Below are 23,966 nucleotides of genomic sequence, written 5' to 3'. Positions count from 1 at the left end.
CTTGCATTTCTTTTTTATCTGCAGTGACCCCCCCCCCCCCATCCCTGTCCCTGGTGACTGTTCTTCATCCTTGATAACCCCTCTCCATCCCTGTCCCTGGTAACCCCTTTTTTACTCCATCCCTGGCAACCCTTCTTCATCTTTAATGACCCCTCTCCATCCTGCCTTTGGCTACCTTTCTCCATTCACATCCCTAATGACCTCTTTCCATCACCATCCCCTTAGACTTCTCTCCATCCTGTCCATGTTGTCTCCTCTACATCCCCATACCTGATGAGCCCTGTCCATCCATTTCCCTAATGATCCCTCATCCTATCCATATGGCCCCTTTCCATTCCCATCCCTGGCAACCCCTCAACAACCTCATCCATTGCTACCCCTCTCCATCCCTGTCCCTGGTGACCCCCTTTCCATCTTCCCTAGCAAGCCTTTTGCATCCCCTCCCATGACAAGCCCTTTTTTTCCCCATGCCTAGCGAGCCCCCTCTATCCCCATCTTTGGTGAGCCCCCTCTATCCCCATCTTTGGTGAGCCCCCTCTATCCCCATCCCTGGCAAGCCTTCTCTGTCTCCATCCCAGGCGTATGGTCTCTGTCCCCGTCCCTGGTTGGACCATTTCCATCACTAGTTACCACTCTCATCCCTGTCCCCGGTAACCTGTCTTAATCCTGTCCATGGTGTCTCCTCTCCATCCCTGTCCCTGGTGGTCCAACTCCATCCTGTCCCTTAATCCCAATCCATGGCGCTCCCTCTCCATCTTCATCCCTAGGGAAAACCCTTTTAATTCCATCTATGGTGTCTCTTCTCCATCCCCATCCCTGACAACCCCTCTCAATCCTTGTCCCTGATGACCCCTTTCCATCCCTGTCCATGGTGTGACCTCTTCATCCTGATCTCGATGACCCCTTTCCATTCCTATCCATGGTGCCACCTCTTCATCCTGATCCCAGTGACCCCTTTCCATCCCTGTTCTTGGTGACATCTCTGCATCCTGATGATCCCTTTCTATCTCTGTCCCTGGCGACCCCTCTCAATCCCTATTTCTGGCAACCCACTCTCTATCTCCGTCCCTTGAGATCCATCTCCATCCCATTCTTGACAGCCTTCCTCTCCATCCTTGTCCCTGGCAACCTGCTCTCCATCACTGTACCTGTGACCCCTTCCCTGTGCTCTGTCTGTCTCCACACCATGCTCACTGTCCCAGCGTCACATTTCTCCAATAGAGTAATGCTGTAATAATGTAGATACCCATCTTCCTCCCAGCACAGGACTTTGGGGTCACAGCTGAGGCTCCTGGACAGCTAGTCACCCTCCCATAGTACATAGAAGTCAAAGCTGGGGCCCTTGAACAGCTCCTCACCCCCTTAGTACATTGTAGTCACAGCTGGGGCCCCTGAACAGCTAGTCACCCCCCCCCCCATAGTACATTGATGTCACAGCTGGGGCCCCTAAACAGCCAGTCACCCCATAGTATATTGAAGTCACAGCTGGGGCCCGTTGAACAGCTCTTCACCCCCTTAGTATATTGTAGTCACAGCTGGTGCCCTTGAACAGCTCCTCACCCCCTTAGCACACTGTAGTACAAGCTGGGGCCCCTGAACTGCTCTTCACCTTCATAGTACATTCCAGTCACAGCTGGAGCCCCTGGACAGCTCCTCACCCCATAGTATATTCCTGTCACAGCTGGGGCCACTGACAGCTCTTCACCTCCAAAGTACATTGCAGTCACAGCTGGGGTCCCTGAACAGCTAATGACAACCATAGTACATTCCAGTCCTAGCTGGAGCCCCTGATCAGCTAGTGACCCCCATAGTACATGCCAGTCACAGATGGGGCCAACAGCTCTTCACCACCAGTGCATTTCTGATTGGAAAATAAACAGGTCATGTTTTCCAGGTCTCTGCTCACAACCTCAGCTCTGCTCTGACCTGGAAATCTTGGAGAAATGAAGGGCTATAGACTGAGACTGACTTGGAAAAATATACTTTGAAAGCAAAACTGTCTCTCAACCAGTCAGATTCCTTGTTTCATTTTCAACAAACAAAAACCTAACGAAACCTCATGTCTGATTGCTTATGATCACAGTTACTCTTTCTTCCCACGGAAGGGAACAATTCTGAATTTTCTGTATTATTTTCATTTCAGCCACACCCTGACTGCGGTGGCACCTTCCCGGGACTTCCCACCTGGTGTCACAGTTCAGGTGGGAGATGAGCAGTGACAGAGACTTTTCCTGTCATTATCGAGTTATCGAGCCGACTTCCAAAACGCCATTCAAGCGGGATTACCTGGTGGATGCAGCCAAGCAGCTTCATGTGGCGCAGGAGCGAGATGCTAATGAGGAGTATGAGGCTGCATTCAACCACTACAAGCATGGCGTGGAGCTCCTGCTCAATGGGGTGACAGGTCAGTGTGGACACCCGAAAAGACAAGAGTCCAATCTGCTGCGGCCATATTGTGAATGATAATCCAATCAGTGCCATTCATGTGTCATTCTGCAGCCAAGGAGTATGTCTTAGTCCTGTTCCTCTGTAAGCTGATTGGTTGGCTGTTGCACTGTATAGCTTTGTCCTTTCTGATCAATCACCCCCCATTAGTCCTCTACTCTCAACTCCATCTTTTTCTCTGCTGTCCCTTCCTCTCTCCTCCATCTCTTTCCAGCTGCCATCTCCTTTATCCTTCATCTTATTCCCCCATTCTCTCCTCTATCCATCATCTTTTTTCCAGCTGCCCTCACCTTTTTCCCCTATCTTTTTCTAGCTGTCCTCTCTATTATCTTCTTACCCCAACTCCACTGTCTTCAGTCTTACTCCCCCCTCCCCTCATTCTCTCATCTCTCCTCCATCTTTTTCCTGCTGTTCTCTCCTGTGTCCTTTATCTTCTTCCACCGTTCCTCTCCTCAATCCTTCTTCTTTCTCCCCATCTTCTCCTTTGTCCTCAGTCTTCTTCCCCTGTCCTCTCCTCTAGCTTCCATCTTCTGTCCAGCTGTCCTCTTCTCTAGCCTCCACCTTTTTTTTTTCTCCCATCTTCTACTATGTTCTCAGTTTTCTTCTCTCTCATTTTCTTCTCTATCCTTTTCCCCACTATCCTCTTCTCTATCTCCTGTCTTCTTCCCTCATGTCCCCTCCTCAATCCACTGTTTTCTTTCCCACTTTCCTTACCTCTATTCTCTCATCCCCTGTTCCCTTCTTCTCCATCTTCTAACCCCCATTCTCTCCTTGATCCTCTGTTGTCTTCCCTCTCGTCCCCTTCTGTCCTCAGTATTCTTCCTTGATGTCCTCTCCTCTGTCCTCTGTATTCTTCCTCGGCGTCCTCTCCTCTGTCCTCTGTATTCTTCCTCGGCGTCCTCTCCTCTATCCTCTGTATTCTTCCTCGGCGTTCTCTCCTCTATCCTCTGTATTCTTCCTTGATGTCCTCTCCTCTATCCTCTGTATTCTTCCTTGATGTCCTCTCCTCTATCCTCTGTATTCTTCCTTGATGTCCTCTCCTCTATCCTCTGTATTCTTCCTTGATGTCCTCTCCTCTATCCTCTGTATTCTTCCTTGATGTCCTCTCCTCTATCCTCTGTATTCTTCCTTGATGTCCTCTCCTCTATCCTCTGTATTCTTCCTTGATGTCCTCTCCTCTATCCTCTGTATTCTTCCTTGATGTCCTCTCCTCTATCCTCTGTATTCTTCCTCGGCGTCCTCTCCTCTATCCTCTGTATTCTTCTTTGGCGTCCTCTCCTCTATCCTCTGTATTCTTCCTCGGCGTCCTCTCCTCTATCCTCTGTATTCTTCCTCGGCGTCCTCTCCTCTATCCTCTGTATTCTTCCTTGGCGTCCTCTCCTCTATCCTCCTGTATTCTTCCTCGGCGTCCTCTCCTCTATCCTCTGTATTCTTCCTCGGCGTCCTCTCCTCTATCCTCTGTATTCTTCCTCGGCGCCCTCTCCTCTATCCTCCTGTATTCTTCCTCGGCGTCCTCTCCTCTATCCTCGCTCTTCTTTCTTGCTGTCCTCTCCTCTATCCTCTGTATTCTTCCTTGATGTCCTCTCCTCTATCCTCCTGTATTCTTCCTCGGCATCCTCTCCTTAATCCTCTGTATTCTTCCTTGGCGTCCTCTCCTCTATCTTCTGTATTATTCCTCGGCGTCCTCTCCTCTATCCTCTGTATTCTTTCTTGCTGTCCTCTCCTCTATCCCCTGTATTCTTCCTCGGCGTCCTCTCCTCTATCCTCTGTATTCTTCCTCGGTGTCCTCTCCTCTATCCTCTGTATTCTTCCTCGGCGTCCTCTCCTCTATCCTCTGTATTCTTCCTCGGCGTGCTCTCCTCTATCCTCACTCTTCTTTCTTGCTGTCCTCTCCTCTATCCTCTGTATTCTTCCTCGGTGTCCTCTCCTCTATCCTCTGTATTCTTCCTCGGCGTCCTCTCCTCTATCCTCTGTATTCTTCCTCGGCGTGCTCTCCTCTATCCTCACTCTTCTTTCTTGCTGTCCTCTCCTCTATCCTCTGTATTCTTCCTCGGCGTCCTCTCCTCTATCCTCTGTATTCTTCCTCGGTGTCCTCTCCTCTATCCTCTGCTCTATCCTCGGCGTCCTCTCCTCTATCCTCTGTATTCTTTCTTGCTTTCCTCTCCTCTATCCTCTGTATTATTCCTCGGCGTCCTCTCCTCTATCCTCTGTATTCTTCCTTGATGTCCTCTCCTCTATCCTCTGTATTCTTCCTTGATGTCCTCTCCTCTATCCTCTGTATTCTTCCTCGGCGTCCTCTCCTCTATCCTCTGTATTCTTCTTTGGCGTCCTCTCCTCTATCCTCTGTATTCTTCCTCGGCGTCCTCTCCTCTATCCTCTGTATTCTTCCTCGGCGTCCTCTCCTCTATCCTCTGTATTCTTCCTTGGCGTCCTCTCCTCTATCCTCCTGTATTCTTCCTCGGCGTCCTCTCCTCTATCCTCCTGTATTCTTCCTCGGCGTCCTCTCCTCTATCCTCTGTATTCTTTCTTGCTGTCCTCTCCTCTATCCTCTGTATTCTTCCTTGATGTCCTCTCCTCTATCCTCTGTATTCTTCCTCGGCATCCTCTCCTTAATCCTCTGTATTCTTCCTAGGTGTGCTCTCCTCTATCCTCACTCTTCTTTCTTGCTGTCCTCTCCTCTATCCTATGTATTTTTCCTTGGCGTCCTCTCCTCTATCCTCTGTATTCTTCCTCGGCGTCCTCTCCTCTATCCTCTGTATTCTTCCTCGGCGCCCTCTCCTCTATCCTCCTGTATTCTTCCTCGGCGTCCTCTCCTCTATCCTCGCTCTTCTTTCTTGCTGTCCTCTCCTCTATCCTCTGTATTCTTCCTTGATGTCCTCTCCTCTATCCTCTGTATTCTTCCTCGGCATCCTCTCCTTAATCCTCTGTATTCTTCCTTGGCGTCCTCTCCTCTATCTTCTGTATTATTCCTCGGCGTCCTCTCCTCTATCCTCTGTATTCTTCCTCGGCGTCCTCTCCTTAATCCTCTGTATTCTTCCTTGGCGTCCTCTCCTCTATCTTCTGTATTATTCCTCGGCGTCCTCTCCTCTATCCTCTGTATTCTTTCTTGCTGTCCTCTCCTCTATCCCCTGTATTCTTCCTCGGCGTCCTCTCCTCTATCCTCTGTATTCTTCCTCGGCGTCCTCTCCTCTATCCTCTGTATTCTTCCTCGGCGTCCTCTCCTCTATCCTCTGTATTCTTCCTCGGCGTGCTCTCCTCTATCCTCACTCTTCTTTCTTGCTGTCCTCTCCTCTATCCTCTGTATTCTTCCTCGGTGTCCTCTCCTCTATCCTCTGTATTCTTCCTCGGCGTCCTCTCCTCTATCCTCTGTATTCTTCCTCGGCGTGCTCTCCTCTATCCTCACTCTTCTTTCTTGCTGTCCTCTCCTCTATCCTCTGTATTCTTCCTCGGCGTCCTCTCCTCTATCCTCTGTATTCTTCCTCGGTGTCCTCTCCTCTATCCTCTGCTCTATCCTCGGCGTCCTCTCCTCTATCCTCTGTATTCTTTCTTGCTGTCCTCTCCTCTATCCTCTGTATTCTTCCTCGGTGTCCTCTCCTCTATCCTCTGTATTCTTCCTCGGCGTCCTCTCCTCTATCCTCTGTATTCTTCCTCGGCGTCCTCTCCTCTATCCTCTGTATTCTTCCTCGGTGTCCTCTCCTCTATCCTCTGTATTCTTCCTCGGTGTCCTCTCCTCTATCCTCTGTATTCTTCCTCGGCGTGCTCTCCTCTATCCTCACTCTTCTTTCTTGCTTTCCTCTCCTCTATCCTCTGTATTATTCCTCGGCGTCCTCTCCTCTATCCTCTGTATTCTTTCTTGCTGTCCTCTCCTCTATCCTCTGTATTCTTCCTCGGCGTCCTCTCCTCTATCCTCTGTATTCTTCCTCGGCGTCCTCTCCTCTATCCTCTGTATTCTTCCTCGGCGTCCTCTCCTCTATCCTCTGTATTCTTCCTCGGCGTCCTCTCCTCTATCCTCTGTATTCTTCCTCGGCGTCCTCTCCTCTATCCTCTGTATTCTGCCTCGGCGTCCTCTCCTCTATCCTCTGTATTCTTCCTCGGCGTCCTCTCCTCTATCCTCTGTATTCTTTCTTGCTGTCCTTTCCTCTATCCTCTGTATTCTTCCTCAGTGTCCTCTCCTCTATCCCCTGTATTCTTCCTCGGCGTCCTCTCCTCTATCCTCTGTATTCTTCCTCGGTGTCCTCTCCTCTATCCTCTGTATTCTTCCTCGGCGTGCTCTCCTCTATCCTCACTCTTCTTTCTTGCTGTCCTCTCCTCTATCCTCTGTATTTTTCCTCGGCGTCCTCTCCTCTATCCTCTGTATTCTTCCTCGGTGTCCTCTCCTCTATCCTCTGCTCTATCCTCGGCGTCCTCTCCTCTATCCTCTGTATTCTTTCTTGCTGTCCTCTCCTCTATCCTCTGTATTCTTCCTCGGTGTCCTCTCCTCTATCCTCTGTATTCTTCCTCGGCGTCCTCTCCTCTATCCTCTGTATTCTTCCTCGGCGTCCTCTCCTCTATCCTCTGTATTCTTCCTCGGCGTCCTCTCCTCTATCCTCTGTATTCTTCCTCGGTGTCCTCTCCTCTATCCTCTGTATTCTTCCTCGGCGTGCTCTCCTCTATCCTCACTCTTCTTTCTTGCTGTCCTCTCCTCTATCCTCTGTATTATTCCTCGGCGTCCTCTCCTCTATCCTCTGTATTCTTTCTTGCTGTCCTCTCCTCTATCCTCTGTATTCTTCCTCGGCGTCCTCTCCTGTATCCTCTGTATTCTTCCTCGGCGTCCTCTCCTGTATCCTCTGTATTCTTCCTCGGCGTCCTCTCCTGTATCCTCTGTATTCTTCCTCGGCGTCCTCTCCTCTATCCTCTGTATTCTTCCTCGGCGTCCTCTCCTCTATCCTCTGTATTCTTCCTCGGCGTCCTCTCCTCTATCCTCTGTATTCTTCCTCGGCGTCCTCTCCTCTATCCTCTGTATTCTTCCTCGGCGTCCTCTCTATCCTCTGTATTCTTCCTCGGCGTCCTCTCCTCTATCCTCTGTATTCTTCCTCGGCGTCCTCTCCTCTATCCTCTGTATTCCTCCTCGGCGTCCTCTCCTCTATCCTCAGTCTTCTTTCTTGCTGTCCTCTCCTCTATCCACCATCCTTTTCCCAGCTGTCCTCTCCTCCTCTATCCTCTTTCATCTCCTCTGCTGTTCTCTCCTTTATTCGCCCTCCCCCTGCTATCCGCCTTTTGTTAAACTGACCATAGATTCCTCCATTCACACAAATGAGATGGATGGAGGAATCCCCTTTTTCCTGCAGGATTCTGAGCTGTCAGTATACACTGATCAGTGGCTGCAGCCCATTGATCAACAAAAGTTTTCCAACTTGTCAGTTTGTCAGAAGTCAATATAATGATCAACCCAAATAGGGATGGCCATACGTGGGTGGAAATTCAGCTGGTCTCCGCTAAACCTGCCACATTTTGTATGGCCAGCTTTACTCTCTCTGTCCGCTGTCTTCTCTTTTATCTTCCATCTTCCCACACAGTCCTCTCCGCTATTCTCCATCTTAATTGGTATAACGTATGGTAGTGATCTGCTCCAGTTTGCCTCTGCCATCTCCTCTTACCATTTATTTTGTTTTTTTTTTCTTGCAGTGGATCCGAGTCGGGAGCGCCGTGATGCAGTCAAACGAAAAATCTCACAATACTTAAAGCGTGCTGAAGAAATTTTCAACTGTCACTTGCAGAGGCCTCTGGGAAGTGTGGGTGGAGCAGCAGAGGTCAGTCCTGAGATCTGTGTGGCTGAGGAAGGGGACAGGTGATGTGTGTGTTTTGAAGGCACATTTGGGGTTTCTTTGATCTCAGTTTGTTAAGGAGCAACATACATACATTCAGCCAGCTACCTTATTAGCGTCACCTTTTTTTGTACTTGTACTGGCTGCACACAGTCACCCCTCTGGTACTTTTATGGTTTGTCATCAGTAGAACTCAGGCCTGCTGTGGCATTCAAATATACAGTCATGGCCGAAATTGTTGGCACCCTTGATATTTTTCCTGAAAATCAAGTATTTCACACAAAAAAGGTATTGCATTAACACATGTTTTGCTATACACATGTTTATTCCCTTTGTATGTATTGGAACAAATATAAAACAGAGGCAGAAAAGCAAATATGACATAATGTCACACAAAACCCCAAAAATGGGCTGGACAAAAGTATTGGCACCCTTAACTTAATATTTGGTTGCACACCCTTTGGAAAACATAACTGAAATCAGTCGCTTCCTATAACCATCAATAAGCTTCTGACACCTCTCACCCGGAATTTTGGACCACTCTTCCTTTGCAAACAGCTCCAGGTCTCTCTTATTGGAAGGACACCTTTTCCCAACAGCAATTTTAAGATCTCTCCACAGGTGTTCAATGGGATTTAGATCTGGGCTCATTGCTGGCCACTTCAGAACTCTCCAGCGCTTCTTTGCCATCCATTTCTGAGTGCTTTTTGACGTATGTTTGGGGTCATTGTCCTGCTGGAAGACCCAGGATCTTGGACGCAAACCCAGCTTTCTGACACTGGGCCCTACAGTGCGACCCAAAATCCTTTGGTAATCCTCAGATTTCATGATGCCTTGCACACAGTCAAGGCACCCAGTGCCAGAGGCAGCAAAACAACCCCAAAACATCATTGAACCTCCACCATATTTTACCGTAGGTACTGTGTTTTGTTCTTTGTAGGCCTCATTCCGTTTTCGGTAAACAGTAGAATGATGTGCTTTACCGAAAAGCTCTATCTTGGTCTCATCTGTCCACAAGACGTTTTCCCAGAAGGCTTTTGGCTTACTCAAGTACATTTTGGCAAACTGTAGTCTTGCTTTTTTATGTCTCTGTGTCAGCAGTGGGGTCCTCCTGGGTCTCCTGCCATAGCGTTTCATTTCATTTAAATGTCGACGGATAGTTCGCGCTGACACTGATGCTCCCTGAGCCTGCAGGACAGCTTGAATGTCTTTGGAACATGTTTGGGGCTGCTTATCCACCATCCGGACTATTCTGCGTTGCAATCTTTCATCAATTTTCCTCATCCGTCCACGACCAGGGAGATTAGCTACAGTGCCATGGGTTGCAAACTTCTTGATAATGTTGCGCACTGTGGACAAAGGCAAATCTAGTTCTCTGGAGATGGACTTGTAACCTTGAGATTGTTGATATTTTGCCACAATTTTGGTTCTCAGGTCCTCAGACAGTTCTCGTCTCCTCTTTCTGTTGTCCATGCTTAGTGTGGCACAGACAGACACACAATGCAAAGGTTAAGTGAACGTCTCTCCTTTTTATCTGCTTTCAGGTGTGATTTCTATATTGCCCACACCTGTTACTTGCCCCAGGTGAGTTTACAGGAGCATCACATGCTTGTAACATTCTTATTTATCCGCAGTTGTGAAAGGGTGCCAATACTTTTGTCCAGCCCATTTTTGGAGGTTTGTGTGACATTATGTCGAATTTGCTTTCTTTCCTCCCTTTTTTTGTTTTGTCCCAATACACACAAAGGGAATAAACATGTGTATAGCAAAACATGTGTTAATGCAATACGTTTCGTGAGAAATACATGATTTCCTGGAGAAATATCAAGGGTGCCAACAATTTCGGCCATGACTGTATGTTCAGTCTATAACCCCTAATATGTGCCTAGAAATCCTTCCCCATTCTTACCCTGCCTCCAGCCTGAACCACTGACCACAGACTGGAACCTGAACTGCTGACCCTGGACAAGATGGATCCTTAGATTCCTCCCATGTGCACCACATTTTGACTCTCCACCTGTACAGCAAAATGGTGGTTCCTCAGACCAGCACTGTTCTTCTAATCTAATCCCCCAGCCCTGGTGCTCTGGTGTTCTCAATGACATCATTTTCCTGGAGGACCTCCGGCTGGTCTTCTGCTGTAGTCTGTCCTTTTCATGATTTCTCATACAGGGTGTTCAACCTTCTGCGCAGCATTGCTGTAAAGAGTGGTTGTTGGAGGAGCTGTGGAACCAATCTGAACGTGCTCCTTTTTCGCCACATTCTGCCATTCACTTGATGGCCCTTGTTTAGTGGATGGCCAATCTCTGTAAAGTCTAAAGCTTCCAAGTGGGTGGTAATCCCAGAAGGTCAGCAGATGTGCATTCTGCATGCCTGGGAACTACAACTACTTTACAGACTCTAAGATAACGATAGCAGTGAGTTGCAGAGGGACTTCAGTCCCCTTTGTAGTGGCTCTGCTCATGTCCCTAATAAAGTGGCCGCTGTGTGAAGGCACAGACCCCAGCCGTCCAAACCCCTGCCAGTTACTGGACTTCCCTTCAGCAGAAAGTTCAGAGTCTCTGGCCTGATAGAAGAGAGCTGATGAAGGTCCATGTATGACTTACCAATATTCTCTGCACCCTGTGATCTGTCAATTCCATTCCTATTTCAGGGTTACAGCAGCTTGAGATTTCGACCAATCAGAGTCCTGAGCGCAGCTGTGGAAAATTTGAAGCGTTGCCAAGTGTTGCAGATTATTGACAAGGTAACCAATATTGTGTTCCAGGGTGTGATTGGGTGTGCTATTTTGTGGGGTGGGACTTAAAGCGGAACTAAACCCTCCTCTAACTAAGTCAAGGAGGCTGCCATATTAGACTCTGTTTGATCTGCAGTTGCCATGGTGCTGCAAATGTGATCAGTTATGACTCCAGCCATTGGATGGTTTGACGGTTTTGGTTGAGAAAACAAGCAAACGTGACAGCATTCCTGGCTTGCTGGAATTGTAACTTTTTTTTTTTTAAATCAATAAATTAATGGGTTTAGTTCCACTTTAACTGTACAAAGATCCCACATTGGCTGTAGAGTTATGCTCTCCTGTGATGTGAATTAGAAAACTCACATTTATTTCACCATCTCCCTCTCCTACCCCACTCCATCTATTCTGCCCTTCCTCTTTATCCCACCCCCTTTTTTCTTCCCTTTCTCTATATCCCACCCCCCTCCAATCTGCCCCTACGCGGTATTTCACCCCTTCTATTCTGCCACTCTCCTTTTCACACCCATCTGTTCTGCCCCTCCTTCATTCTGCCTTTCCCCTAACTCACCCCCTCAATTCTGCCTCTCACTATTAACTCACACCCTTGATGCTGCCCCTCATCCTTAACTCACACCCTCGATTCTGCCCCTCACTATTAACTCACACCCTTGATTCTGCCCCTCATCCTTAACTCACACCCTCGATTCTGCCCCTCACTATTATCTCACCCCCTCAATTCTGCCCCTCACTATTAACTCACACCCTTGATTCTGCCCCTCATCCTTAACTCACCCCCTCAACTCTGCCCCTCACCCTCAACTCACCCCCTCTATTCTGCCCCTCACCCTTAACTCACCCCATCTATTCTGCCCCTCACCCTTAACTCACCCCATCAATTCTGCCCCTCACCCTCAACTCACCCCATCTATTCTTCCGCTCACCATTAAATCACCCCCTCAATTCTGCCCCTCACCATTAACTCACTCCCTCTATTTTTCGTCTCATCATTAACTCACCCCCTCAATTCTGCCCCTCACCATTAACTCACCCCCTCTATTCTGCCCCTCACCATTAACTCACCCCCTCAATTCTGCCCCTCATCCTTAACTCACCCCCTCAATTCTGCCCCTCATCCTTAACTCACCCCCTCAATTCTGCCCCTCATCCTTAACTCACCCCCTCAATTCTGCCCCTCATCCTTAACTCACCCCCTCAATTCTGCCCCTCATCCTTAACTCACCCCCTCAATTCTGCCCCTCACCCTTAACTCACCCCATCTATTCTTCCCCTCACCCCCTCTATTCTGCCCCTCCACCATTAACTCACCCCCTCTATTCTGCCCCTCCACCATTAACTCACCCCCTCTATTCTGCCCCTCCACCATTAACTCACCCCCTCGATTCTGCCCCTCCACCATTAACTCACCCCCTCTATTCTGCCCCTCCACCATTAACTCACCCCCTCTATTCTGCCCCTCCACCATTAACTCACCCCCTCTATTCTGCTCCTCCACCATTAACTCACCCCCTCTATTCTGCCCCTCACCTTTATTTTGTTTCCTCTTTATCTGTCCCTCCTTTTATCCTACCCTGTGTAATTTGCTCCTCTCCTATTTCTGACCCCCTTCCCGGATTTAGGTGCAGTTGGTTTGTGATCCATCCTCAGGTGCAACATTTATCCTAAAGGTAAAAGTGTTCCTCTTCACTACACTGATTGCTGATATTTCTGAATTCTTCTTCATCTTGTAACAAGAAAGTATTCGATGTATAATGTGTATTGGTGAGGAACAAGACCGAGGTTATTGAGATAAAGAATTTTGGAGGGAGGAGAATATGTGTTCGTTAGAACCGTGGGTTATTGATCTATAGCAGTGGGGTTTGACTTTCTTAGTATGGGGGGCCTTACCGTGGTCCTCCAACATCACCACAAAGCCTGCTCATAAAATTCCGTGAATATTCGGTATCGGGCACAGCAGACACACAACCAGATATAGGTAAAGACTGTGATACAGGAGATGGCCAGACTGTGGACATGATACAGGCGATGGTCAAAGACTGTGGACATGATACAGGCGATGGTCAGTGACTGTGGACATGATACAGGCGATGGTCAGTGACTGTGGACATGATACAGGCGATGGTCAGTGACTGTGGACATGATACAGGCGATGGTCAGAGACTGTGGACATGATACAGGCGATGGTCAGAGACTGTGGACATGATACAGGAGGTGGTCAGAGACTGTGGACATGATACAAGAGATGGTCAGAGACTGTGAACGCGACATAGGCGATGGTCAGAGACTTTGAACAAACAAGAGATACCTGTGCACAAATCCCAACAGCTAGTGTATGCATTTATTCATCGGGTGCTAAAGGGGTGTATCCACATATTAACACTAGAAATTCTGAAGGACCCTCTGCACACTGGTATTTTCAAGCAGACTATGCAATAAATAGGGATATTTAGTTCACACATATTGCAGTACATGCTTAAGCTGGCCAACTGCGTCAAAGTAATCCCTCTATGGCCAGTCCTACTCTGCTCTGTCTATGCAAATGCTACTGTGGACACAATGCTAGCATAGGGGAAAAGACACAATGGGGAGAGCTACAAGGTTCAGGTCTGGCTACTGACCCAACAATACAACAAACAAGAGATACCTGTGCTCAAATCCCAACAGCTAGTGCCAGTTGGCCAGCTTAAGCATGTATTGCAATATGTGTGAACTAAATATCCCTATTTCTTGCATAGTCTGCTTGAAAGGGTATATACCAGTGTGCAGAGGGCCCTTCAGAATTTCTAGTGTTAATATGAGGTCAGAGACTGTGGACACAATACAAGAGATGGTCAGACTGTAGAGATGGCACAGGAGATGGTCAGAGACTGCAAATGTATTCAATGTATAATGTGTATTGGTGAGGAACAAGCCTGAGGTTATTGAGATAGTCTTGGAGGGAGGAGAATGTGTGTTAGTGGGAACCGAGGGTTATTGATCTATAACAGTGGGGGTTGACTTTTTATCAATATGGGGGACCTCAACTGTGGTCCTCAACATCATCACAAAGCCTGCTCATGAAATTCCGTGAATATTCGGTATCAGGAACAGCAGACACACAACCAGATATAGGTAAAGGCTGTGATACAGAAGATGGTCAGAGACTGTGGACATGATACAAGAGATGGTCAGAGACTGTGGACCTGATACAAGAGATGGTCAGTGACTGTGGACCTGATACAAGAGATGGTCAGAGACTGTGGACCTGATACAAGAGATGGTCAGAGACTGTGGACCTGATACAAGAGATGGTCAGAGACTGTGGACCTGATACAAGAGATGGTCAGAGACTGTGGACATGATACAGGCGATGGTCAGAGACTGTGGACATGATACAGGCGATGGTCAGAGACTGTGGACATGATACAGGCGATGGTCAGAGACTGTGGACATGATACAGGCGATGGTCAGAGACTGTGGACATGATACAGGCGATGGTCCTAGACTGTGGACATGATGCAGGCGATGGTCAGAGACTGTGGACATGATACAGGCGATGGTCAGAGACTGTGGACATGATACAGGCGATGGTCAGAGACTGTGGACATGATGCAGGCGATGGTCAGAGACTGTGGACATGATGCAGGCGATGGTCAGAGACTGTGGACATGATACAGGCGATGGTCAGAGACTTTGGACATGATACAGGCGATGGTCAGAGACTGTGGACATGATACAGGCGATGGTCAGAGACTGCGGACATGCTGCAGAAGACTTTCTGAGGCTATGAACATACTGTGGAAGTTGTTGGGAGACTGAGGACATGCTTCAGGAGTCAGTCCTAGACTGGGGACATACTGAATTATGTTAGACTGCTAGAAATCATTGCAATAACAGAGCAATAGGAAAACGCAGGTTAGATTCTGCAGGGGCCCCCAGGGTTTGCACAGAAAGTGCCAAAGTGCCGCATGAAACCCCCAGGCCACTAGGGATCTATAGATTCCTGGAGGGAGAATATGGATTAGTGAGGAATGAGACTGAGGTTATTGATCTATGGAGTCCTGGAGGGGATATCATGTTTTAGTGAGGAGCAGTGCTGGGTACACTGATATATACAGTCTTGGAGGGATATTATTAATTATTGAGAAGCGCGACCGAAGTTGATATAGAGAGTCCTGAAGGGTTCTGAGCCCACAGAAAGGATTAGGGAAGGGAGTTCAGTTTGGGGGGAAGAGACTCAGCATTCGATTGGGAACCAACATCGTTGGATTTGTAAGTTGCACTATACAGCCACGTTTTACACTCACTCTACCTGTATTCAGTGGCTCCATAGAGCAGGCATGTCTTGGCAATATATGGGATGTTGTAAGTATTGCAGAAGCTTCTCTGATATGCAGATACTGAGCAACTGTTATGTTGTTGATGTAGGATAGGATGTAATCCACATAAAACTAGCAGGATCTGATGAGAATTGTGACGATGACATGAGAAGTGAAGCAAGGCCATCAATTAGGAGAGATGACGGGGAAGTGTGGGCGGGCAGGCGGAGGACATGAATACCAATCAATAGAGATGGTGTAGAAGTGTGGGTAGGCAGAGGATGTGTGCTACGGTGAGTAAGAACTGAAGATGTGAATGGGAAGAGGGATATCTCTGAATTGCGGAGGAGGAGAATGAAGATCTGACATATCTATCCAGACAAAGACATTGTAGAACACACAAAGATCGATAGAATAGATTAAGGTAGATGCGTACGTGGAGAGGATAGGGGGATTGGTACGAAAAATACATAAGATGAGGTCTTCGTAAATTTGAATCATCTGTTGGAGCAGGATGGATGAAGGAGAACAGTGACACCCCAAAGGGCCCTTCCTAGGTTGCAATGATCAGAATTTCCTGCAATTTATAGGAATGAGATAACAGATTATTATGGGCTGTTGTAAAATACAGAAACAGAAGAGTGATGGGGCAATTTGGCTCGTTAAGTCTCCTAAGATGAAGGGATTGGCTTCCTTCATGTTCTGTGAGATGACCCTGATGAAGTTTTCTTTAATTTTCAATAACCCTGAAGGCTTGGGATGAGTATTGAGTGATGTGTATGTCCCCAAGCCACAGCCATATCAAAGTTTCCATATCATTCTGGGTGTTTGCATTGCTTGCTGTTTCTCTGACCTGTTCTTGATGACAACCCTTTCTTTCTGTCCTTGTAGTCTCTGATGAAGTCCGGCCGCAGCGGTAATGGAACCGTAACAATTATTCCACAGGGTGTTCCCTTCATGGTTCCGCTGCAGCGATTCTACGTCAGTGATGACTCTGTGTACCTCCAGTTGCAGCACGTTAAAGGTTTGTCATGTGACAGTTACTGATCCCAGCATACTTTGCTTTCCTCCTCCAACCATCCGCCTCCCTTCCTTGCAGGTGGCCGACTTTGGGACCATCTCAGGAATTTCCAAGCACAAGAAACAAACACCAGACAAGTCCCGCCGGTGCCCATCTGTATGGCCGATCAGGGCATCAGCCAAGCACAGCTTAAACGAAGTGTGTCTCTGGACAATGTTTCTCCAGCAGTGGGTGTCCCAGAATCAGAGGTCCGATTGTGGGCTGCACAGCTGGTGCTGGCGCTGGATACTCTTCACCAGGAGGGGGTTCTGTGCCAGGATCTGAATCCTCGCAACCTGCTTATGGGAGAGAAAGGTGAGATCTTCCCTGTAACACCCCATTGACCCATAGAGTACCTGCAGAACAGAACATGACACTGACAGTCCAATCTGCTTTATTACGAACAGCCAAAAATCATCTCAGTCCTGAGCTGTGCTGTTTATTTTTTTAAGCATCGTAAAGCGTTACTTTATGGCTCTGACATATGATGACTCTATATGTTGTCCCTCAGGTGAGGTATGCTTGACGTATTTTGGCCAGTGGCGAGAGGTCGACCATGTCTGTTGTCCAGAGGCCGTTGAGAACCTGTATGTGGCACCAGGTGAGACAATGAATCCTCTTACCATTTTTCCTTCCCAGTAATTCCTCTGCTTCCATCCCTAGTCAGTGCCTGTCCTTTTTACCTTTCCAGCCATCCCTCTGATTCCTTTCCTGGCCAACACCGGTCCTGTCACCCTACCAGCAAGCCCTCGGATTCCCTCCCTGGCTGGCACCTGTCTTGTTACTTTCTCAGCCATCCCTCTGATTCCTTCCCTGGCCAACACCTGTCCTGTCATCTTCCTAGCAATCCTTCTGATTCCCTCCCTGGCCAAGTGCCTGTCCTTTTACCTTCCCAGTGATCCCCCAGATTCTCTCTCTGGTCGGTGCCTGTTCTGCTACTTTTCCAGTGATCCCTCATATTCCCTTTCTGGCCGGTGCCTGTCCTGTTACCTTCCCAGCGATCCCCTGGATTCCCTATCTGTTCAGTGCCTGTCTTGTTACCTTCCCAGCGATCCCTCAGACCCCCTTTCTGGTCGGTGACTGTCCTGCTACTTTTCCAGTGATCCCTCATATTGCCTTTCTGGCCGGTGACTGTCCTGCTACTTTTCCAGTGATCCCTCATATTGCCTTTCTGGCCGGTGACTGTCCTGTTACCTTCCCAGCGATCCCTCAGATCCCCTTTCTGGTCGGTGCCTGTTGTATTTAGTTATCAGAGATCCCTACCTGGACAGTGCCTATCATCCCAGTGATCCCTCTATTTCTCTTCCTGGACAGTGCCTGTCTTGTTACTTCCATTATAATTCTTTTTTTAGTGTAGAAAAAAGGTGGGAGGAAAAAATTTTTAAATGTTTTTCCTTTTATATTTCTGATACTGTTCACTGATTTGTCTACAGAGGTCCTAGGGGTAGGGCCAGTGAGTGAAGCCTGTGATTGGTGGAGCCTAGGAGTTCTGCTCTACGAGATATTGTGCGGCCAGGTGAGTAGGCGATGAGTATGTGTGGTCCCACTTGGTGGATGCCCAGTGGTGAATGCCTTACTTTGTGTCACACCTTGGCGTGGGTGTCCTGCCTGCTGTCTTTCCCTGTAGCTGATGGCTCACCTTTTGTGTGTGTTCTGCCTGCTCTCTTGTCCCGAGGTGGGTGTCCGGCCTGCTGTGTTTTGCCCTGTAGGGGGAATTCCTGCCTGCTGTCCCCCATCCTGGAGTGGAAGTCCTTCCTGCGGCGTATGTCTCATGTTTTGTGTGTGTTCCGCCTGCTGTCTTACCCGCTGTGTCTCGCCCTGTGGTGGGTGTCTGACCTGCTGTGTCTCTACAGTCTCTTTGCAGGAACCTGAATTCGGGACTCAGTGCTCACATGGAAATCCCCTACCCAGAATTCCTCAGTGCAGATTCCATTTCTCTGTTGAGGGAGGTGAGTTTATTGGGGTGTATTGGTTTTCTAACATTAGGTTTTACCATTTCTAATTAGGCCGATCTTTCGATATTTCCAGGCTGGGCACCACATTCTGCTCTGTATGTAGTATTATGTTTTAATATATCCCAGTCATTTTTCATAATTTGCTACTGAGATTTTACTCTTCAAGGGGTCACAGCAGTTCTGATACAGAGATGGTTTAGCTGAATGCTAAGAGATAACACTGAGCCAGATACAGGGAATGAGCCAGGAAAGGATCTGATAGTAAATAGGAAATCTGAGATCTCCTTTGGCTTTGTTATATATATATTATCAAATACAATTATTTTAAATGTTCTGATTCTGGATGGACATGCACATATCCCCCAGTACCGCTCCGAGTTCCTGTACCTCATTTACTCTGGTTGTAGGTGCTGGTAAGTTCCAGGTTCCAGCAGTTCCCCACACTGTCTGCAAACAAACGTAGTGAGACTGCAGATCCCTCGTCTACAAAAATTGTATTCTTCCAGCAGCAACAGCGATGCTCTATCCATAGGTACTCCATGTGTACCCTGATGGAGAGGGGCAAGCAAGGATGCTGTGTAGGTGTGCAATGTGCTCCTTATTAACCTACCTGGAGGTATTCCCGAGTGTAGATCGGGGTAAAGTTTCAGCACCACAAGTGGTAACCCCGAGCTACACTCAGGAATACACTGCAGCATTGCTCTGGGATCTCTTCTTCACTTACCTTGTCCTTCGCTTTCGCGATGTCCCTCCTGCAGTGTCCCCAGTAATGTCCTCCGGACGATGCAGGCATCCGTCTTCTGGGTTCCGTTCCCTGCGACGTTGGGACGTATGGGGGACGGAACTGGCGGGAAATTTGAAAGTTGTAAAAGTGACATTTACTAAAATCACATAGTATAACATTCCTGTATCAAACCATTTCACATACATTTTGTCCCGAGTGCTTTGTCTGACGCCCTGCCTGCTTTTTTACTGTTCTTTCTGCCTGGAAACTGAGAAACGTCCATGGCATCCAAAAAGTGTCCCTTTAGGTCAAAAGCGGTTTTAGACCAGCTAGAGAACAGCGATAGTAAATCAGAACCACTTGCAGAATTGAGTGATAATGATTCGTGGGGGAAATTTGTCATCAGACACTGAAAATGATTCTGCGACTTTGCTCAGTGATGTGCGAACTTGGTGCTCTATTTCAAATGTCAGTGTTTTTGGTTTGATTATATTATTGAATTAAATTTATTACTTTTATGATTTATTAAATTATAATTTATGATTTCGTGTTTCAAATTTTAACATACCCGGAATGTTTACTAGACTGTTGTTCGGACAGATTTCAGTGAGTTATTCCTAAAAATTACAGGCCTACAATACAAAAAAAATAAATTTTTCCATGCAAAAAAATGTACTGCTTTGAGCACAGAAATACTGACATAATCAGACCGCTAGGGAGGTTAACCAATGGCCTCATCAGTTGTTAGGGTGTGAGTGGCTGGCCCACATGGTACCCAAGGTTGTAATGTTGCACAGAGAAAACTCCCTAGCGTGCTGACAATTTCTCACTATTTTGCCAAGGCATCCATGAAGACCCCAGATGGAACTCTTTTTGAGGGAGGCTTATATATACACACTACCTAAACTTCCTATATACTTCCTATGTACATCATATAGAACACTAAATCTATACTTCCTCATAACTACACATCTTATGTACTACCTGTATACATCTTACATAATACCTATAAATCCTATGTACCACTTACATGTTCTACATTCATCATAACACCTACATCTTAGATACTATTCTTTCTGCAAAACACTCATATATCCAATGTACTCAATGTAAATCCTAATTGCCGAGAATGTTAATATCACAGAGAAACTGGAAAATATCACTTTGTCAGATCAGAACCTCCAATGGCTGGACAATCTGTCAACTCGAAATCAGAGACACCAGTAGTCTGGAATCAGGGACTTTTGGTAATTTCAAACAGCTACTCTCCTATAAATATAATACAATATAAAAAGTAAACCGTGGGAAACATCATTTTGCCAGCAGGGACACTGACGAGGAATCTGTGCAACCACAATTATCTATCAAATTGTGTCAAAACTACAATCACCGGCCACTTTATTAGGTACACCTTGATAGTATGAGGTTGGACCCCCTTTTGCTTTCAGAACTGCCTTAATTCTTCATGGCATAGATTCAACAAGGTGTTGGAAACGTTCCTCAGAGATTTTGGTCCACATGACATGATAGCATCACGCAGTTGCTGCAGATTTATTGGCTGCACATCCATGATGAGAATCTCCTGTTCTACCACATCCCAAAGGTGCTCTATTGGACTGAGATCTGGTGACTGTGGAGGCCATTGGAGTGCAGTGAACCCATTGTCATGTTCAAGGAATCCAGTTTGAGATGATTTGAACTTTGTGATCCTGCTGGAAGGAGCCATCAGAAGATGAGTACACTGTAGTCATAAAGGGATGGAGTGGGTCAGCAACAATACTCAGCTAGGCTGTTATGTTTAAACGATGCTCAATTGGTACCAATGGGCCCAAAGTGTGCCAAGAAAATATCCCCCACACCATTATACCACCAGCCTGAACTGTTGATACAAGGCAGGATGGATCCATACTTTCATGGTGTTTATTTTAAATTCTGACCCTACCATCTGAATGTCACAGCTGAAATCCAGACTCATCAGACCAGGCAACAGTTTTCCAATCTTGGTGATCCTGTGTGAATTGTTGCCTCAGTTTCCTGTTCTTAGCTGACAGGAGTGTCACCCGATGTGGTCTTCTGCTGCTGTTGCCCATCTGCTTCAGCGTGTTGTACGTTCAAACATGGTATTCTGCATACCTTGGTTGTAACGAGTGGTTAGTTGCGGTACTGTTGCCTTTCTATCATCCCGAACTAGTCTGCCCATTCTTCTCTGACATTAAAAAGGCATTTTTTGTCCGCACAACAGCCGCTCACTGGATATTTTCTCTTTTTCAGACCATTCTCTGTAAACCGTAGAGAAGGTTGTGTATGAAAATCCCAGTAGATCAGTTTTTGAACTACTCAAACCAGCCCAGCTGGCACCAACAACCAATGCCACGTCCAGTCACTTAAATCCCCTTTCTTACTCACTTTGATGCTTGGTTTGAACTTCAGGAAGTCGTCTTCAACGCATTTAGATGCCTAAATGCATTGCGTTGCTGCCATGTGATTGGCTAAATAGCAATTTGTGTTACCAAGCAATTGAACAGGTGTACCTAATAAAGAGGTTGGCAAGTGTATATAAAGAATGATCACTTCTTTCAGGATTATAAGTTTCTCCTCCAGTAATGTGATTTACACTGGGAAAAGGGGACATGGGGCTCATTTGCCTTTTGTCCCATGCACAGGACATGATAGGGAGTGTATTCTCTACCATTCCTTAGATAGAACATGGTGGGGATGAATCTTCACAATCCCTCAGACAGGATACAGTGGGAGCCATTCTCCTACCTGTGACCTACATAGGAGGGCAGGAACACATACTGTTGATGGGAAGTCTGCGTGGAGGGAATGTTCCTACAACCTTCAAAGGACATCGGAGGAGAATTATAACTTCCAGAATTTGTCAGTCATAGGTTGAGTGCTTATCTCTTTGTCAATGTATGTGTGACAATAGTTGTGCTGCGTGAGGTTGTGGGTGTCAGGATGGGGAAGGGCATTGTAGAGGGCCCCAGATTTTATGTGATGGTGTGTGTTGAATTCAGTTTATTGTACGGTCACGATATCTCTATCCTACAGCTTCTGTGTTACGATCCAGAAAAGCGGCTCGGCTTTGGCCCAGGTGGTGCGCAGAAGATAAAATCCCACCCTTTCTTCAGCGGCATCCAATGGCACAAGCTGGTGTGAGAGGGGCCGCAAGAAGCAGCCAATATCGGGATGCATGCCACTATGATGTCATGTGACGTCTTAAGACACGGGGGCCAAAGGGCCACAAAAGTTCCCATCACTGTGATGTCACCTGTTCATATGAACAATAAATGAGAGCACTCTGCTTCTGTCTGTGTCGGCGTCCGTTGTTCAGTGAGAAACGCATCCTGCCAGATGGGCCAGGGAATGGCTAAGAACATTTGCTCAGCTCCATGTCAGTCTTGCATCATCAATAACAGAGAGCCCACAGCAACCAATCAGCTACTCCATTTCATCTTGTTTGAGTAGAGAAAAGAAGAAAGGAGTTATTTGATTGGTTGCTGCTGGTCAGGTGAAGGGTGGGGCCCAGCACCTTTCAGTTTAGAAATATGGGGGCTGCCATTTGTTTTAAATGTACAGGCTCCAGGGGTGTCCTCCCGATCCTTTCCTCATTGCTGGTGAATCACTGATGCAGAATAGTTTAGGAATCCTGACAGTTCAATGGCTCCCAGTGCTTCAGGGAAGGTGGAGGATGACAGCCAGTTCCTAGATCAGGGCTTGAAAAAGCTGCTCCCCAAATGTGAGGAGAAATTCCTCTGTGGCGAGCAGCGAGCACAAATGAAGAGGCATGGAGCGACTGCGCAGGCGCTCCAAGCCTCATTGTGAAGCCGAGTTCTGGTTAACACCTTCCGGCTTCTGTGGCACCGCTGCCGAGGAGACAGGTGCAGGAGAGGACCGCTCTCCTCCACTGAGAGGAGATACCCTCTCCACCGGCACGGGGGACAGTAAGTACTGAATATAACATGTCCTATCACTATAATGGAGTACAGGGGAGGGGGATATACATTACTGTATACATGTCATCACTATAATGGAGTACAGGGGAGGGGGATATACATTACTGTATACATGTCATATCACTATAATGGAGTACAGGGGAGGGGGGGGGGGGGGGATGATATACATTACTGTATACATGTCATATCACTATAATGGAGTACAGGGGAGGGGGATATACATTACTGTATACATGTCATATCACTATAATGGAGTACAGGGGAGGGATGATATACATTACTGTATACATGTCATATCACTACAATGGAGTACAGGGGAGGGGGGGGGATGATATACATCACTGTATACATGTCATATCACTACAATGGAGTACAGGGGAGGGGGGGGGGGATGCTATACATTACTGTATACATGTCATATCACTATAATGGAGTACAGGGGGGGGGGTATACATTACTGTATACATGTCATATCACTATAATGGAGTACAGGGGAGGGGGAATATACATTACTGTATACATGTCATATCACTATAATGGAGTACAGGGGAGGGGGATATACATTACTGTATACATGTCCTATCACTATAATGGAGTACAGGGGAGGGGGGATATACATTACTGTATACACGTCATATCACTATAATGGAGTACAGGGGAGGGGGGATATATATTACTGTATACACGTCCTATCACTATAATGGAGTACAGGGGAGGGGGATATACATTACTGTATACACGTCCTATCACTATAATGGAGTACAGGGGAGGGGGGATATACATTACTGTATACACGTCCTATCACTATAATGGAGTACAGGGGAGGGGGGATATACATTACTGTATACACGTCCTATCACTATAATGGAGTACAGGGGAGGGGGGATATACATTACTGTATACACGTCATATCACTATAATGGAGTACAGGGGAGGGGGATATACATTACTGTATACACGTCATAT

The 23,966-nt window shown here is 47.2% G+C and overlaps 1 protein-coding gene across 1 annotated transcript in view; it reads left to right on the top strand.

Annotated features, from left to right (window-relative positions):
• Positions 1-22,352, top strand: part of RPS6KL1 (ribosomal protein S6 kinase like 1) — a 28,025-nt gene extending 5,673 nt beyond the window's left edge. The window contains exons 2-11 of the mRNA XM_089658938.1: positions 2,144-2,404; positions 8,110-8,234; positions 10,903-10,995; positions 12,624-12,671; positions 16,194-16,326; positions 16,402-16,677; positions 16,874-16,963; positions 17,796-17,878; positions 18,216-18,311; positions 22,096-22,352. Coding sequence (XP_089515064.1) covers positions 2,209-2,404; positions 8,110-8,234; positions 10,903-10,995; positions 12,624-12,671; positions 16,194-16,326; positions 16,402-16,677; positions 16,874-16,963; positions 17,796-17,878; positions 18,216-18,311; positions 22,096-22,203 — 1,248 coding nt within the window. The 5' untranslated portion in view covers positions 2,144-2,208 and the 3' untranslated portion in view covers positions 22,204-22,352. The remainder of the gene's footprint in view (positions 1-2,143; positions 2,405-8,109; positions 8,235-10,902; positions 10,996-12,623; positions 12,672-16,193; positions 16,327-16,401; positions 16,678-16,873; positions 16,964-17,795; positions 17,879-18,215; positions 18,312-22,095) is intronic.
• Positions 22,353-23,966: the final 1,614 nt, after the last annotated feature.

The sequence above is a fragment of the Staurois parvus genome, unplaced genomic scaffold (genome assembly GCF_062004578.1).
Source record: "Staurois parvus isolate SC_StPar_1 unplaced genomic scaffold, SC_StPar_1.0 ptg001112l, whole genome shotgun sequence".
In the NCBI taxonomy this organism is placed as follows: Eukaryota; Metazoa; Chordata; class Amphibia; order Anura; family Ranidae; genus Staurois; species Staurois parvus.
The sequence above is the reverse complement of the archived record's forward strand: the minus strand, read 5'-3'. Positions and strand labels throughout refer to the sequence as shown.